Source organism: Anabrus simplex, chromosome 1 (assembly GCF_040414725.1).
Source record: "Anabrus simplex isolate iqAnaSimp1 chromosome 1, ASM4041472v1, whole genome shotgun sequence".
In the NCBI taxonomy this organism is placed as follows: Eukaryota; Metazoa; Arthropoda; class Insecta; order Orthoptera; family Tettigoniidae; genus Anabrus; species Anabrus simplex.
The window spans coordinates 1742133610-1742152863 of record NC_090265.1 but is presented as its reverse complement, the minus strand read 5'-3'; the positions used below and the strand labels follow the sequence as shown (position 1 = coordinate 1742152863).

Sequence of the window (19254 nt, the reverse complement as noted above, 5' to 3'; positions counted from 1 at the left end):
GAAGGCCATGGCTGTTTGCTTCCGTCTTCCTTGCTTCTTCCTTCCAATCTTCCCTTCCCCCACAAGGCCCCTCTTCATCATAGCACGTGAAGCCGCCTGGGTGAGGTACTGATCCTCCTGCCCAGTCGTATTCGCGACCCAATGTCTCACGCTCCACGATACTGCTCTTGATGCGGTAGACGTGGTACCCCTCGCTGTCTGAGAGTGAAACCACCCTTGGAGGGTGAACGCATTAAATAACTAATAATCATTAAATACTTAAAAAAAAGTAGAAAATTTTACTCAGATAGGCCCTATATTGAATTTTTAAAAGTTGTTTCGTTAGGCTCTAAAATCCAATACTTAGCTGAGTTCCCCTACCACGAATTATTACACTGATTTACAAGGGGCAGATATCTGATATGACGTTTACAGTTTCTAGTGCAGATTTTCATACTGATTTCAAATCTGAAAACCGTTTTTCTGAAAAAGTGAAATGGCGTCTGGCTTTTAGCGCCGGGAGATCCCAGGACGGGTTTGGCTCGCCAGGTAGAGGTCTTTTGATTTGACTCCCGTAGGCGACCTGCGCGTCGTGATGAGGATGAAATGATGATGAAGACAACACATACACCCAGCCCCCGCTCCAGGGAAATTTTTCAATGATGGTTAAAATTCCCGACCCTGCCGGGAATCGAACCCAGCACCAGAGGCCAGCACGCTAACCATTTATCCACGGAGCCGGAAACCGTTTTGCTCTATCACGCCAGGCTTTGAAGATATTGACAAAGTTTTATTTTTCATGGAACAGCATTCATCGAGAATTGTTTTAATTGTTTTTCGTTATTTTTCGTACAAAGCCGAACGTTTTCATTTGCTTGTTTTTCTATTCTCAGTGACAGTGCACATGAAGGGGAAATTCAACAAATCTGTTTTGCTGCGTGTGCGGCTATGTAACAGGCGAATCCAGCATGTGTTGCATTTTGCACTAATCTGCTTATTAGTACTCCATGTAGCAGTCAATGCTCTAGTGAAACATGTTTTTGTTTTATTTACAAATTTCTTTACGTCGCACCGACACAGATAGGTCTTACTGCGACATTGGGAACGGAAAGGCTTAGGAGTGGGAAGGAAGCCGCCGTGGCCTTAATTAAGGTACAGCCCCAGCAAAGAAAACTTCTGTCTGTGAGTTGTTTTCCTTGATACAATGTTAAACATATGTAAATGGTTGAACGGCAGGTGATAGAGACAAATGATTTGCATATTTTGAATGAACATGTTTCAATTGTCTTAGAACGCGTGTTGGATGCCAAGATATCCGCCGAAAGTAATGTTTTGTTGATCAGTGTTATCAGCTGTATTTTTAACGACAAATTTCCAGTTCTCTCCCTTTCTCTCCCATTAATTCAATGGAGTAAGGAGACGAGATACTCGACTATGCGGTGTGTTTTGAGCTGTCAGTGGTGAGTTGGCGTGGAATGATATAAGTAAAAGAAAAAGTTTGAATGGAGCTTTCAAAAGTAGGAAAGATTATAATATGGCGATAAAGTTAGAATTGACGAGAACAGTTTGGGGGCAAATATCCATTAATAGGACGAGGAGTAAATTTTAATGGGAAATGTTTGATAAATTTACGAGTTCGTTGAAAATATTTAGGAAAAAGCCTAGGTAAACAATTGATAGGGAATCTGCCAGATGGGCGATCACCCTAAATGCATATCATTGATTGATTGATTGATTGATTGATTCTACTGAGAGTAATTTGGCAGCAATCTGCGAATATTTAAATAAACTGGTGTTATGATTTTTCGATCATTACCAGTTATAAGTTAATCCTCTGCATTCTGACCTGATTTGCCACAATAAAAAAAAAAAACAGAATAGTATGGGGAGAAGGAAGATGTAAACACATTATTTATATAAAAAAAACAACAGAATACTTTATTGTGCATTAAAATCCAGTAAAGCCATGAAGGAAGGAGTGAGAATAACGTTGGCTACGGTCGTATTCCTCGTAGGACGGCAGTCTGCTCACACTGGCTCCAGTCAGCTCTCCTGAGAGAAGAGATTGTCCGAACACGGGGGGAATACCACTGGGCACAACAGTGTCTTCAACCACAGACTTCACCGGACTGGACACTGACGAAGCTTCTGCTTGCGAGTCCACCACCACTTCTTTCTTCACACTGCTTGCGTCCGCTGATGTCTTTGTTCCTGCGTATCGGAATGGATCTGGAAGAGATTCTTTGTCGACAGAATCATTGATGTAAAAGATTGAAGCGTGCGATAGAGATTCTAGCTTCTTCTCGGCGTCTGGATTATCATCGATGTAATAGGCAAGCGTTTCTGAAATAGGTTTGGAACGAGTATGGTCAACCTTTTTAGGAAATATTGTTTTTTCTACAGGAATTGTTGGTTCAGAAGGCTGATTTTCAATTACAGGGACACTTTCGGTTGCAGGAGGGACTTCCTTAGAAGGTAAAAATTGAGGACGGGAATGAGAGGTTTGCCGAATTGGGGGAGATGCCTCAGTGGTAGTCGCTGGCCGCCGACGGCGGAAGTCTGAAGATTCTACATAAGGTCTTTGAGGGTGGCCGATGAGATCAACGTCTTGCAGGTAACCTTTCTTGTGTGTTCTGCTCCAGACTTTGTCCACCTCATTGAGCTGTTCGGCCGACGGGAAGGGGGGTTGGATATCGCCATGTTCCGCAGCTTTCTGGGCCCACAACAGCAGCTTGCGGAACTCCTCTGGCGATGACGGCCGTAAGGATGGTCGTGCCGGCACGGAGACTACCCACACTGCGCAGATTAGTAGTAGCAGCAAAACCGGCCTACCCACCTGCAACAACAAAAGATAACATTAAGTTAACAACACACTCTTCATCGTATAACACATTGAAATTATAAAAGGAAATGAAGAATACATTTGGGTGGAGTAAGATGAATATTTAAACAGGCCTGCACAAACAGTACTCTTGGAGCCAGACTGCTTTGTAAAAGCGCAGCAGCTGAGCGTGGAGTGGGAAGGTTAGGTAAGACAGTCCACAAGGAAACCACACAGAACTTACTGGACTAGACAAAAAGTGACTGAGTGGGCGTCTATAATTCTATAAAACAGAACTCTGAGAATTAGAGTAGGCAAGGCGTTATCTGACCCTGTAATAATTAAGAGGGGAATTCCTCAAGGAGTTATTATTGGACCGTTTTGTTTTCTTAAATATATAAATGATATGAGTAAAGAAGTGGAATCAGAGGTAAAGCATTTTACGGATGATGCTATTCTGTATAGAGCAATAAATCACAAAAAGGGAAGACCTCTCAGTTTCAATTACTGCCTTGATGGGGTGAAAATTCCTTGTGGGGATCACTGTAAGTACCTAGGTGTTAATGTACGGAAAGATCTTCATTGGGGTAATCACATAAATGAGTTTGTAAATAAAGGGTACAGATCTCTGCACATGGTTATGAGGGTATTTAGGGGTTGTAGTAAGGATGTAAAGGAGAGGGGGTATAAGTCTCTGGTAAGACCCCAACTTAAGTATGGTTCTAGTGTACGGGACCCTCACCAGGATTACTTAATTCAAGAACTGAAAAAAAAAATTCAAAGGAAAACAGCTCGATTTGTTCTGGGTGATTTCCGACAAAGGAGTAGCGTTACTAAAATGTTACAAACTTTGGGCTGGGACGACTTGGGAGTAAGGAGACGAGATGCTCGACTATGTGGTATGTTTCGAGCTGTCAATGGAGTGTTGGCGTGGAATGAAATAAGTAAAAGAATAACCTTGAGTGGAGCTTTTAAAAGTAAAAAAAAATCATAATATGAAGATAAAGTTAGTATTTCAGAGGAAAAATTGTGGTAAATATTAATTTATAGGACGAGGAGTAAGGGATTGGATTAAATTTTCATGCCAAATGTTTGATAAATCTCCAAGTTCGCTGAAAATATTTAGGAAAAAGCTAGGTAAACAATTGATAGGAAATCTGCCACCTGAGCAACCATCCTAAATGCGGATGATTGATTGATTGATTGATTGATTGATTGATTGATTGATTGATTGATTGATTGATTGATTGATTGATTGATTGATTGATTGATTGATTGATTTTCCCTTTATGAATTTATGCGAAGTTACATGCCTGCATTCAAACGTTTAATACAGCATGTTAAATTGGTATTTATCTACGAAAGCACGTGGCATGCTATAAAGATGAGCAAAGTAGAGACAAAGTGAGGGCGATTATAGAGTTTATTGCACGGTACGTTGTAATGTTTATGTTCGGTCAATTCCTAGAGTGGATGTAGTGTGGTGCCAATATCTTCATAACGGTAGATTTTAGAGCCTTAAGACATGGTTTTCGTTCCCATAGGGACTTACCGAGTTTCATTCTTCACGTCGGGAGGCTTAAAGTGAGCTTGTCTCGTCCTTGTATGACAAATTCTATCATCTATATTAGCCCTTGTTAACGTGCCAAAGGGCCTAAATCTATGGGATGGAGTGGGCTGTTAAAATTTATTGTAGACAGGATCACCCACACGGTCCTAAAAGATAAGTATATGAAATTTGGTTCAAATTGGTGCAACAGTATGGAATTGTATAAGGAATGGACAGACAGACATTCTGCTATATAGATTATTATTATTATTATTATTATTATTATTATTATTATTATTATTATTATTATTATTATTATTAGATGCGAAAAAGACCAGAAAATTGATCACGCAAAGCTCACTTAGAAGTTGTGCATTTTATTCTTTGCCAGGCAGCCTTCAATTTTTCTCTCATCGTGGTTGTTGGTTCTTCTGTCCACTTAGCTCCCCTCTTCTTCTTGTGGTTTCTCTCTGACTCTACTTCCTACTTGTTAATTTTCGTTCTGTATCAGGTTCGGTCAGCGATGTCGGCCACTTTGATTCCTGATTTTTCCAGGTCTTGACGGATTTCCGTTGTCCACCTATTTGTTTTGATGTTTTCTGTTGCCTCAAGTAAGATTCTTGTCAGTCTGTTTTCTGGAAGGCGTTTGATGTGTCCGTAAAATTTCAGGCGTCTTTTTCTGATGTCGGCCGCAAGGTTTGAGAGCTCCTCGGTTTTTGTACGAGATTGCAGTCTATATCCTCCGTCAGTCAGTTTTGGGCCGAGAATTTTTCTGATGATTTTACGTTTCTCTTTCATTATTATTATTATTATTATTATTATTATTATTATTATTATTATTATTATTATTATTATTATTATTATTATTTACAGTTTGCTTTACGTCGCACTGACACAGATAGGCCTTGTGGCGACTATGAGAAAGGAAAGGCGTAGGAGTAGGAATGAGTGGCCGTGGCCTTAATTAATGTACGGCCCCAGTATTTGCCTGGTATGAAAATAGGAAACCACGCAAAAGCATCTTCAGAGCCGCCGGCAGTGGGGTTAGAACCCACAATATCCCGGATGCAAGCTTACAGCTGCGCGCCCCTGACCGCACAGCCAACTCGCCCGGTCTATTATTATTATTATTATTATTATTATTATTATTATTATTATTGAGAATTTTTCTATTCTTCTCAATTTCTAAGACAATTCTTTGATTTTACCCATCTCATTTATGTTTCATATCCCTCTCTTTTTAGCTTTAGATCCAGGGTATAATTGTAAATCAACATTACCGTTTTCGTATTTCAAGTACATACAAAAGAATAATTGAAATTCCCCTCTGTTTCTTCTTAACCATTACGTGATGCCAATGTTTCGATGTTTTCTAACGGTTGCAAGTGTACCCTGTGCTAACAATGCGAATTCCTTCCCCTAACAGCCTTCCTGTCATGAATAGCAAATGCATCTTGTAAGTAGATGGCCATGAAACAAGTGATTTATGCAGGAAAGCCTCCTTAAAAAGAGCTGCGTGGTTGGAAATAGATCGGCGGGCTTAATGGGTTACCGTTATCGTCTTAATATGGAGATTTCCTGGTCCGACACAACTCTAAATTAAATCTACCTCAGTGAACAAGAACATTCCGATCAACAGAGCAAAACTAACTGCTATGAACAAAGAGAACAAAACTGGGCCCGGCCAAGAATAACAACAATCTTGGCAATAAAAAATAATTATCAAATTTCTCTTGATTTTAATAGTAATAGTCGGGTTGAGTGGTATCACATTATCATCTGAGTACCTACAGCAATAGGAAAAAATCTGGCGAAAAACGTAAGAACTCCGGTGAATTGATAATACTAATATCATTATTTGAATATATGCTGCTTAGTGAAGAGATTACATTTATTATTACAGTTATAAAGGTAATTCTTTTTAATGTCTTTATTATCATTATTATAATAACCTATTATTTATTTATTTATTTATTTATTTATTTATTTACCCTTCAGGGTGGGTTTTTTCCTCCGGACTGAGCGAGAGATCCCAACTCTACCGCTCCAAGGGCAGTGTCCTGGAGCGTGAGACTTTGGGTCGGGGGATACAGCTGGGAAGGAGGACTAGTACCTCACCTGCTTTGCTGAACAGGGGCCTTGGGGGGGGGATGGAAAGATCAGAAGGGATAGATAAGGAAGAGGGAAGGAAGCGGGCGTGGCCTTAACTTAGGTAGCCTACCATCGGGCATTTGCCTGGAGGTAAAGTTGGAAACTACGGAAAACCACTTCGAGGATGGCTGAGGTGGGAATCGAACCCTCCTCTACTCAGTTGACCTCTGGAGGCTGGGTGGACCCCGTTCCAGCCCCTCGTACCACTTTTCAAATTTCGTGGCACAGCCGGGATTCGAATTCGTGTCTCCGGGGATAGCAGTTAGTCACGCTAACCACTACGCCACAGAGGTGGACTATTATTTATTGTCTTTGTAAATATCTTTAAATGTGCAGAGAAGAGGTACGAAAAGATTTCATTTTGTATACATGTGTAATCCTACCATTGTTCTATGTAACAGATTATTATAAATAAATGGGGATTATTCCACACACAAAATCTCACCAAAAAGTGGTTCAGACGGTAGAAACGATCGCCTTTAGAGTTCAATTCCAGCTCAATCCAGTAATAATAATAATAATAATAATAATAATAATAATAATAATAATAATAATAATAATAATAATAATAATGGCGTGCGGCCTCCGGAGAGGCCTGGTGCAGGTTTTTCGATTTGACTCCATACAGGCGATCTGCGAATCTGTGATTTTCCCACCCGACCGAGAATCGAACCCCGGACCCCTCGAACCAAAGTCCAGCATGCTAACCATTTAGCCGTGGAGAAGGACATCGTGGTGGTAATGGAAGGTGATTAAATGAGCTAACCTCTTGCCGGTAGATTCATGAGTTTTTAAACTACAGTTGAGTCCTAGATATTGACCAAAGCGATTAAGAAAACTGAAGCCTTCGGAATCTGAATTTATCAACGGTTGCATAGAAAATCACGGATTGACCCTGTGACTAACCAAGAAGTATTGAAGAAAGAAATTGGGTTCTTAATAACTGACCATCTAACAAGCCAGAATACTTCTCACAGGTCATGTATGTATTAAATACTCTAGATATTAGATCAAGGAACCCGGGAGATTTTTTTATATTAATATGTTGTATCGTCCGCCTCTGTGGTGTAGTGGTTTGTGTGATTATCTGCCAACCCCAGAGCCCTGGGTTCGATTCCCAGCCCTGCCACGAAATTTGAAAAGTGATGCGAGGGCTGGGACATCTCCAGTCAGCCTCGGGAGGTCAACTAAGTAGAGGGGCGTTCGATTCCTTCCTCAGCCATCCTCGAAGTGGTTTTCCGTGGTTTCCTACTTCTCCTCCAGGCAAATGCCGGGATAGTACCTAACTTAAGGCCACGGCCGCGTCCTTCCCTGTTCCTTGTCTATCCCTCCCAGTCTTCCAATGCCCCCACAAGACCCCTGTTCAGCATACCAGGTGAGGCCACCTGGGCGAGGTACTGGTCCTCCTCCCCAGCTGTCTCCCCCGACCCAAGACCTCATGCTCCAGGACACTGCCCTTGAGGCGGAAGAGATGGGATCCTTCACAGAGTCCGAGGGAAACACCATTCTTGGAGGGCAAACAGATTAAGAAAGAAAGACAGATTATTATTATTATTATTATTATTATTATTATTATTATTATTATTATTATTATTATTATTATTATTATTATTATTATTATTAGTGCGTACGTGGCTCGGGTGGCAGCAAGCCGGTCTGTGATCGCTGGGTTTCGTGCTTCAAATCGCGGTCAGTCCATGTGAGATTTGTGCTGGACAAAGCGGAGGCAGGGTAGGCTTTTCTCCGGGTACTCCTGTTTTCACTGTCATCATTCCAGCAACACTCTCCAATATCATATCAACTGCAGTCATTAGTCATTGCCGCAGTGGAGTGCGACAGGCTTAGGCAGCCAGTACAATTCCTATCCTCGGCGCTGGATGGGGGCTTCATTCATCCCATTGCTGATCCGGTCGAATGACTGGAAACAAGCTGTGGATTTTTATTTGATCATCATCATCATCATCATCTCATAATCATAGTAGGAGTCGAACGTGGTCAGCGTGGGCACAGCCTCAGTCGTATTCTTTCGCTTTCATGATCGAGCGTAGTTTACCTCTATAGCGGTATTCATCTCATCACTTACAAACTGGTATCGAGCACATAGATGCCGATTTCCCTGCCACAGCATACATTGAACCGTAACATTGTTGTATGAGCCTTGCAAACAAAAGGTGAAATATCTCGTTAAAACAAGCATGTGGGTAGACTGTCTGTGCGTGCTATCACAGCATCAATATCTAGAGTATAGCATACAAAACCTGTTCTCTGCACTCTTGGCCTTCTTGTAGGGTTCGACTAGATCAAGCGTTCCCTCTATAACACGGACCTGTTACAGACCATGCTGTTACAGTATTCGAAAAGGACCTCACACAGAAAAACAGAACGGAGCTAAGTGACATTGATGGTTAAAAAAATGAAATGTCGTATGGCTTTTAGTGCCGGGATATCCCAGGACGGGTTCGGCTCGCCAGGTGCAGGTCTTTCTATTTGACTCCCGTAGGCGACCTGCGCGTCGTGATGAGGATGAAATGATGATGAATACAACACATCCAGCCCCAACACATACACCCATCCCCCGTGCCATTGGAATTAACCAATTAAGGTTAAAATCCCCGACCCCGACCCGGCCGGGAATCGAACCCGGGACCCTCTGAACCGAAGGCCAGTACGCTGACCGTTCAGCCAACGAGTCGGACACTGGCTAATGATTGCTACTATCTGTCTAATTGCCAAACTACTTCAGAGATGGCAACACGAACATTGAACGCTTGTTGGTTGTTGCTCCCTTTCGTGGGGTTGAAATGCGGAACGAACAGCCACATCCGTCAAGAGGGCGGTGCAAGGTGGAATTATCCATCCTGTGCTGTAAGTTATCGCGTGTGGGCGGGATTTATTTGCTATTTTGTGAAATACTGGAGTTCTTGCTTGTGAGTGGTTCTTATCTTGTGCTATATATGATGATATAGCCTACAACAAATATGTGTTGTAGTAATATAAATGATTCAGTTTCGTGTGCTTGTAGTGTAGCCTAAATATCAAACAGAGAAAATGCGGGAATGGTGCGATTTTGAAATGACATCACACCGATTAGAGAGTAGTTCAGCAGGCATGGATGTAGGAGCGCCAGGGTCGCGCGTTTCTACCGCGCAATCCGAATTGAATTCTGACCATTGTGTAATCGAACGTTTACTAAGAGAACCATTTAGTACATTTTCTTTTGCGGAGAAAAGTAGAATTATAAATGAAGGACAACCGCGTCCAGCTCTGAATGTAACTACACAACTTAAGTCGTGTGTTCGTCTTTTCAACAGAAATATTTATAGATACAGGTGATAGAAGTGTTTGTCAGGAAAACTAGAAGAATTGATCTACAATTCAAGAAATAAGGTATGATATTAGTACTGAATATAAGTTGATTTTCAACATTTGAATTTATAACTGTGTACATTTACGTTTATAAATCGTTATAAGTTGTTTTTTCCATAATCCGTCTGTTTGCGTTGATATTTGCAACAACAACAAAATCGGTTACATCCCCTAAACCAAAAGTCAGGAGTAGGCACTGGCATTCAATATCCTACTTACGGATTTCCTACTGAACAATTCCCGGTTTACCCATCTACCTCTAAAGTATGTAACAGAAAAGTACGGCCAAACTCTCAGAACATATTCCTTACACGTAGAAAAAAATATGATATGTTATATAGACATGAGTCGGAAACGCTTCATTTCCATGTAAGAACTCATTTTCTACAATTCTACATAGTACATTAATGATGGGAAACACACAGGAACAGAACGTACCAGCATGAAATGTTCAAACTGTCCTCCGTTAGCACTGATACAGACTATGGGCCTGCATTAACCCGCCGTCGCAGGGATACAGCAGCGCATTCAGGATGAAATGCGACAATGGGTTGATGTATTTTGAACATCAATCAATCAATCAATCAATCAATCAATCAATCAATCAATCAATCAATCAATCAATCAATCAATCAATCAATCAATCAATCAATCAATCAATCAATCAATCAATCAATCAATCAATCAATCAATCAATCAATCAATCAATCAAGCAATCAAGCAATCAATCAATCAATCAATCAATGACCTGCATTTAGGGCTGTCGCTATTTCTTATTGTGCTGGATCTTATGATGAAGACGACAATGAATCTCCGAAGAGGAATTTAGTGGGGACTGACAGACAGGTTAGAGGACTTGGACTTCGCGGATGACTTGTGTTTCCTGGCAGCATTTTTAAAGATATTAAAGCAAAGCGGAATGATTTAAAAACCGAAGCATCGGAGGCGGGATTGAAGCTCAATGGAAAGTAAACCAAATAACCGCAATAAGGCACTATTATTTTTAGGAAACCAAGAGATCGAAAAAGTCAAGCAGTTTTGCTACCTGGGAAATATGGTCACCATTGAGGGAGGAACTATACAGGAAACAGAATAAATAAGGCTAAAGAAGCATTTGCAATGCTGATACCAATCTGTAAATAAGATAATTTAACACCTATACCAAACTATGCATCTTCAATACAAATGTCAAGTCAGTACTGCTCTATGGGAAAAGCTCGGTAAACAATTGATAGGAAATCTACCACTTGAGACTTATTAAAACGTATTTCCTCTATCTCCTAAATGGAGCATAGAGCATCAAAGAACTTCCGCCACCGGGCTCTGTTCTGCGCCATCGTCCTGATCTCGATCCAGATCTTCCCTCCTTTCTCCATCCCTTCCGCTATTACACTCCTCCTCCATGTGTTCCTTGCTCTGCCTCTTCTAGTGCTACCTTCCAGGGCTTGTCTTGCTATGTTGTCTTTATCACGCCGTAATGTACAGTGTGCCCAGTTCTCTTCCATTTCCAACGATACATCTCAGTGTCAGTGTGTGTTTGATGTGTTCTTCTCCACAGCTCTTCATTGGAGATTACTTGTGTGATCATGTTAAAGACTCCTTTTATGAGAATTTGCTAGAACTGTGGAATAAATTGCCTAAACAGGATGTCAAAATGATTTTTTGGGTGATTTCAATGCAAAAGTCGGAAAGGAAGAAATTTTTGTGCCAAGGGAAGGTCTGCATGTCGAAAGCAATGATAATGCCATTAGAATAATAAATTTTGCTACATCCATAAACATGTATGCGCGGAGTACTACCTTCCCACATAAAGAAACACATAAGGAAACATGGTATTCGTGTGACGGTAAGACTGCCAATCAGGCAGATCATGTACTAATTGAAAACAGGCATAGAAGCTCCATAATTGTTATCAGAGCTTACAGGTGAGCTGAGATAGGATCTGATCACAATATGATAATTGTTTCTGTTAAGATTAAATTGAAAACCTCTTGGAAGTCACAAACTGAGAAAAGATGCAAAGTTGACACGGAGAAACTGAAGCAGGAGAATGAAAGATTAAAATATAATGTGTAAATTAAAAAAAATGATAATCTGGGAGAAGATCTAACAGAAGACATTGATGAAACAAATGACGAAGTTTATGAACAAATGTGTAATAACGCGAAACAAATCATGACAACAGTAGCAATGAAAGTGATACCAAAAGATGTTACTAAGGAAAAGAAATGGTTCGATGAGGGATGTCAAGATGCAGTTAATGATGTGGCAGTATGGTGTAATAAGTGGCTGCAGTCTAATAAGAATATTGATGTTGAGCAACTATACAGAGAAAACAGAAAGAATGTAGTAAATTAATTCGTAGAAAGAAAAAGGTCTACCTGAGATAACAAATAGAATCAGTCCAAGATAACAACAGAAACAGGAAAATCCGCAAGATGTATGGAACTGTCAACACAATTAAAAAAGGATTTCAACCAAGATCGAGTATTATGAGAGGTAAGTCTGGAAATTTAATTGCTGATCAGGACAAATTATTAAATTACTGTAAGCAATACTTCGATTTCTTGCTGAATTTTGCTGATCCAGAAACCTGTATTGGTAAACTATCTAGCTTCCCATAAGAAGATAAAATACCAGAACCATCATAATAGGAGGTATTACAAAGTTTTATACGTTTAAAAAACAAGAAAGCTTCAGGTAGTGACAACATTCCTGTTGAGCTTATTGATATGGTGGAGATACATTACATAAATACATAAATAAGATCATTCTAAGGATACGGCACGATGAAGTTATTCCAAAGGAATGGCAGGAATTACTTATTGACCCAATTCATAAAGGAGGGGATAAGGAAGAACTTGAAAATTATCGTGGTATATCTATTTTAAACATGGCCTACAAAATTCTGCCTTTTATTCCTTTACAGCGTTTAAAACCATTCGCTGAAAATGTTATTTGGGACTATCAGAACAGTTTTCGCAGTAACAGATCCACTAGATACCATATTTGCAATTAAGACTATTAATGATAAGGTGTGGGAACACAAGGTGTCTGTTCATTATCTATTTATAGATTTCTTCAAGGCATATGACTCAATTCATAGAGAAGGGCTGTGGAACATCATGATGGAGTTTGGCTTTCCCATAAAATTAATTAACATGTACAAACCGTGTATGGATGGTAATGTTAGCTGTATTTTGCTCAAGGGCAGAAAATCAAGTTCCTTCCAGAATAAAACTGGACTGAGACAAGGGGATGCACTATCTCCTCTTCTATTCAACATTGTAGTATAGAAGATTATCAGGAAATTAGCTCGTGTACCTGCTGGCATCATATTGGGGGGACAACATAAAGTCCTTACATATGCGGATGATATTGTTCATACTGGCCGCAGTGAATTAGAAATTGGGCAGTTATTTGTGAAACTAGAGGAAATGGCAGCAAAAATTGGCTTACGGATAAATGATAAAAAGACACGTTACATGGTTGTAAAGAGACCGAATCATGTTGAGGTTGACAGATTGCCTTTGAAGATTGGGAAAAATGCATTTAAAAGAGGAGTTTAAATTCCTTGGTGTATTAATCGATGAGCAAAACCAAAGGCAACAGGAACACCAAGCTAGAATTAAGAAGGCAAATAAGGCATTTTACTCTATGAGCCCTGTATTAGGCTCTAAGTTTTTAACAAGGAATGCAAAAATGGTTATCTACAGTACAATCATTCCACCAGTACTTCTGTATGGTTCCGAGACATTGACCAAGAAAGAGCAGCAGCAGTTTGAGAATAAAGTTTATAGAAACATATTTGGCCCATGGTACGATCCTATCTCTCAAAGCTGACCGAAAAGATAATATGAGATTTACATCCTTTCTCAACAACACACTATAATGGGTGTGATAGAATGCAATAGACTGCACTGGGCTGCACGTATAGTGAGGATGCAGGATAACAGAGCACCAGTAGATCCATACAATGGATCTCTTAATGGGAAAATACCTTCAGGAAGACCCCGAAGCACCTGGAAGAAGGAGATCAACAAGGTATGCCGGACCTTCCAAATTGATAACTGGGAAGAGCAGGCTCAAGATCGAAAAGAATTGAAGACAATTGTGAGATCGACACGGGAACTTCACGTCCCTCAGAAGCCTACGGACTGAGTGCAGTGAGTGAATATTATTATTATTATTATTATTATTATTATTATTATTATTATTATTATTATTATTATTATTATTATTATTATTATTGTACCGGGCGGTACACCTCCACGCCGCTAATTTAAAATTTGCGCCAGTTGAAACTCCTCTGCTGGAGGAAGTCTGAACTTTATTGACGGTATTAATTTTTAAGTTTCTCAGAAGATGTCACTACTTGGAAATTTTGGAGTTTTTGAACTGTGCCACTTTTGATGTATTTTTGTTCTACCGGTAGTAAGAAGTGTGAACTTTCTCTTCTAGAGGACACTACTGAAAAACTACAATGGTGCACCCTAGTGCGATGTGAAAGAACTGTTTTTTGGAGAAATTTTTATTTCAAAAGTTTGTTTCTTGTTAAATTTTTTTCTGTTATTGTTTAAGTTGGCTGTATACCCCTCTCTTTCCCCTTGTTTTGTATTTAGCCAATCCCGAATTTCTTTAATTAATTTCTGACCAATCTGATGTATCTTCCCCCAACTTGAATATGCTGCTTATCCCTAACCAATAAAGTGATTGTGGGCGGGTGTTTTCTTTCCAAAAACGCCTCGAACCTTCCGCGAGAGTATATAAACTGCTGATTTTTGGGTCTCTGCGCCACTTCTGTTCCATCTTTTAGTGTGTAAAGTACATAGCAGGGGGCGGGAAGCGCCTCTTTCTTCGGCAGCGGTCAACAACAAGGTAATGGCCGATTAATAACTTCTTTCTTTGCTAGCTCAGCAGTTTAACTCTCGGGGCGGGTCCGAAGTTTTTCCATAATTTAACCTTCCTTAGAATGTAAAGACACTTAGTATCTATTCTATCTTTTAAATTGCATATTGGGATAGAGAGTGCTTAACCCTCTCGAGCTCCCACTCATATTGTTTTGAGGTGAACTTATTTGTTTTTCTCAACCTATTCTTCTTTAACGTAATGTAAATTGTTCCTTTCTAAAGTCACCTCTTTAGTATGGGATTAGCCCTTGCATTAATGGCCTAGAGCCAAATTAGGTTTTGAAACAAATACATTAGGAGTGCAGATCGCCTCCTCTCATATTGTTATTTTAGAGGTCATGTAATTAACCTTTTTCATTTAATAGACCTCAGTAGGTTGGGTATTTTACCCCTGTGTTTACGTCCTTAGAGGACAGATTGAAGGTGGAGTTTGGTGTGGCCTTTGAGAGGCCTAAAGTTTGAGAGCGAGTAGCTCTTTCTTGAAAATTGAGTGTTGTATGCCTCAAGGAGGCTTTTCTGTGTAATTTGGAGCAAGTGCTCCTGAGCATGAATGGGGTTTTCTGCCCCTCTGTTTAAACTTATTTTGGAGTAAGGTTGGGCTGATTGCCCAAGAATTGTGAAGTCAGGGCGCGAAGCCCAAATCCGGTAAATATTGTAACTATACTTTTGTTGCCTTGCTACTCTGTACCTGCCATGCTTGTTATTTCTTAATTTTGAAAAGAAAATATAACCTTGTTTAATTTTACATTAACTTTAATTTCGTAGTTTGAGACCCGTTCAAGCCCGTACATTCTTTCACCTCTATCTACCGCAAAAACACGGTAACAATTATTATTATTATTATTATTATTATTATTATTATTATTATTATTATTATTATTATTATTATTGTTGTTGTACCACGGGTACACCTTCTCCGTCAAGTTAAACTGCGCGCCTTCTATAAGGCCCTCTATGTTATGGAACTTGAACTAATGTACTGCAAGATACTTGGGGTCGTAACTGATAGATGTCTCTACCATCGACCTAGGTGCCCCGATTAAGGACAATTAATTCTTAAGCGAATTTCAATTTTCAAAATTTGTTAACCTTAGTTTTTGAAGATTGTTTTGTTCATGTATCAAAGTAGTCTACGCTCCTACTGTTTCCTTTTTCTTTAGTTATTAGCCAGTCAGGAATTTTTGGAATATTTCCTCCAGCCGATTAAAATTCGGGGTGTGTACAGCCATCCAGCCTATCTGTAAAGAGTTCTGGAAACTTCCCCTCGCAATACTATAAAAGCTGGGTGCCATAAGGCTGTATTGTCATCCTCATCGCACCAGTTCAGTGAGTGAGGCGTGTTATTCTGATGTAAGGGCCGTAGATTCGGCGTTCTATCTATCAAATTTTAAACAAATAAAGAGGAAAGAAATAAAAATTCAAAATTTAGTGTTTAACTTATGCTCTGGTCATTTCCTTGTCCGCCCATTCACCCCGGCACCTTCTTACACCTCTGCGTGCCACGAAAAATACGTACCTATTATTATTATTATTATTATTATTATTACTATTATTATTATTATTATTATTATTATTATTATTATTATTATTATTATTATTATTATTATTATTATTATTTTGCTAGTTGCTTTACGTCGCACCGACACAGATAGGTCTTATGGCGACGATGGGACAAGGAAGGGCTAGGAGTGGGAAGGAAGCGGCCGTGGCCTTAATTAAGGTACAGCCCCAGCATTTGCCTGGTGTGAAAATAGGAAACCACGGAAAACCAATTATTATTATTATTATTATTATTATTATTATCATCATACGAAGTGCTGGACACAGCACATCCCACACCTTGAATCAACACCTAATTTACCAACTAAATATTAACCGGTTCTGTGCAAGTGGAATAAAAACACGAAGTAATGTGTCATGAGCTTTTTCTTATGCCAACAAGTGGTTGGCCGTGAGACAGAAGTGAATTGCTATACTTTTGCCGCAAAGGATAACAAGAACGCAATCAGATCTTTGTCAAGGCCACCACAGATTCCGGTAGCTAGGTAATGAACAAATAGGGAATCCAGTTTAAAGTCTCTTAAATGCATAACAGGTACTCTGAAGTATGAGATAATTATGGTACGATACAGTAGTAACTGGCAATTTATTACTTTTTTATTTAATGTTTCATGAACAGCCTTCTTTCTTTCTTTCTTTCTTTCTTTCTTTCTTTCTTTCTTTCTATCTTTCTATCTTTTTCTCTCCATTTCTGCTCTTAGAATCCATCATTATATTCTATTAGCAAGTTATTCCGAAGACAACTTTGTTTTGTGATTGGTATTAGTTAGATTTCCGGGCCCTACGATTTAGGGGTAGCATGTCATCCACTTACACGGAGGTCCCGGGTTTGATTCGCGAAGAGATTAGGAATGTTTACCTGGATCTGAGGGCTGATTCGAGGCCCACTCAGTCTAAGCGATTACAATTGAGGAGCTATCTGACGGCGAGGTACCGGATCTTGTCTAGAAAGCTAAAAATTACGCCCAATATGATACGCCGTGCTGACCACACAACACCTCGTAATTTGCGGAACTTCGAATTGAGGAGCGGTTACTTGGTTGGAGATATTGCGCCATGGGATTGGGGGATAGTTAGATTTGGCAGTTGCCTTTGCTCGATTGATTTCATTCAAACCCACTGTGGGTGGGGCCGATATAAAACAACCACTGTTTCCCCTGCCTGGCGTAAGAGGTTGCTAATAATGGCTCCTGACTGGGGAGCGTAGGCTGACGACTACGGGTCTCACAGCTGAATTAGGCATCTTCTCGTTCATCTCTCCCAACCGACCTCTCCTGATATACTCTTATTCTCTTTCGACCCCCACTGAAATAGGTTTCTAAGGCCTAGGGAGTCTTCATATCCCCGCCTTTCATGGCCCTTCTCTTTATTGTCGATACCTTCATTTTTCGAAGCGTCAGATCTCCGTTTTTCCTCTGATAAGTGTTAGAGAATTGCCTATTTGTACTTTCCCTTGAAATAATGATTACTACCACCACCGTCCGGCTCCATGGCTAAATGGTTAGCGTGTTGGCCTTTGGTCCAGAGAGTCCCGGGTTCGATTCCCGGCCGGGTCGGATATTTTAACCTAAAATGGTTAATTTTCTTGGCTCGGGGACTGGGTGTTTGTGCTGTCCCCAACATCCCTGCAACTCACACACCACACATAACACTATCCTCTACCACACTAACACGCAGTTACGTACACAAGGTAGATGCCGTCCACCCTCATCGGAGGGTCTGCTTTACAAGGGCTCACCCGGCTGGAAATAGCCACACGAAATTATTGCCACCACTACCACCACCACTACTACTACTACTACAAGTCAGCTCAGTTCGTTGCAGCACTGGAGGGACAAAAGGGTTCGAATACCGCCGTCGGCCAACCTCGAATGGTTTTCCGTAGTTTCCCCATTTCAACGCCATGCAAATGCTGGGATGGTAACTTTATCAAGGCCATGGTCGCTTCTTTCCTATTCCTAGCTCGTACAAGTACACCTACACCTTCAGACAACATCCTCACACACATGTAGGTCACCCCAATGGGGTGTAACGGGAAAAGCAACTTAGGGAACTGGCGAACCAAACATGTCCTCGGACACTCACGGCACTGAGAGTCAAACTCTGGACAGAGACTCTGTTATTTTGGATCATTAGTCCGTTGACTGGTTTGAATGATAATAATGATACTGCTTTTACGTCCTAATAACTACTTTTGAAGGTTTTTCAGAGACGCTGAGATGCCGGAATTTTATCCACCAAGAATGCTTTTACGTTCCAGTAAATCTACCGACACGAGGCTGACGTATTTGAGCACCTTCAAATACCACCGGACTGAGCCGGAATCGAAGCTGCAAAGTTGGGGTCAGAAGGCAACCGCTCTACCGGCTGAGACTGGTTTGATACAGCTCTTCATACCACCCTATCCTGTACTAACATTTTTATTTCTACACAGTTGCTACTCTGCTCTAATCTGCTTGTCATACTCCTACCGCTCTTACCGCCTACACTTCCATTAAAAATCAACTGAACGAGTCCTGGGTGTCTTAAGATATGTCGAACCCTTCTCTCTCTTCTTCTGGTCAAATTTCGCCAAATCGATCAGCTCTCACCAGTTCAATTCAGTATCTCTTCATTGGCGATTCGATCTACCTATATCACCTTTAGCATTCTTCTGTAACACCACATTTCAAAATATTCTATTCTCTTTTTTTCTGAGCTAGTCACCGTGCATGTTTCACTTCCGTACAATGCCACGCTCCAGACGAAAGTCTTCAGAAAAGTCTTTCTAATTTCTATATCAATGTTCGAAATGAGCAAATGTCTTTTCTTAAGAAACGCTTCCTTTGCTTGTGCTAGTCTGCAATTTATATCCTCCTTACTTCTGCAATCGTTAGTTATTTTACTACGAAAGTAACAATGTTAATCTACTTTCTTTA

At 40.3% G+C, this 19254-nt stretch overlaps 1 protein-coding gene across 1 annotated transcript in view; it reads right to left on the bottom strand.

Moving 5' to 3' along the window:
• Positions 1-1898: 1898 nt before the first annotated feature.
• Positions 1899-19254, bottom strand: part of LOC136882542 (uncharacterized) — a 108245-nt gene continuing 90889 nt past the window's right edge. The window contains exon 2 of the mRNA XM_067155135.2: positions 1899-2815. Within this exon, the coding sequence (XP_067011236.2) occupies positions 1928-2815 (888 nt within the window). The 3' untranslated portion in view covers positions 1899-1927. The remainder of the gene's footprint in view (positions 2816-19254) is intronic.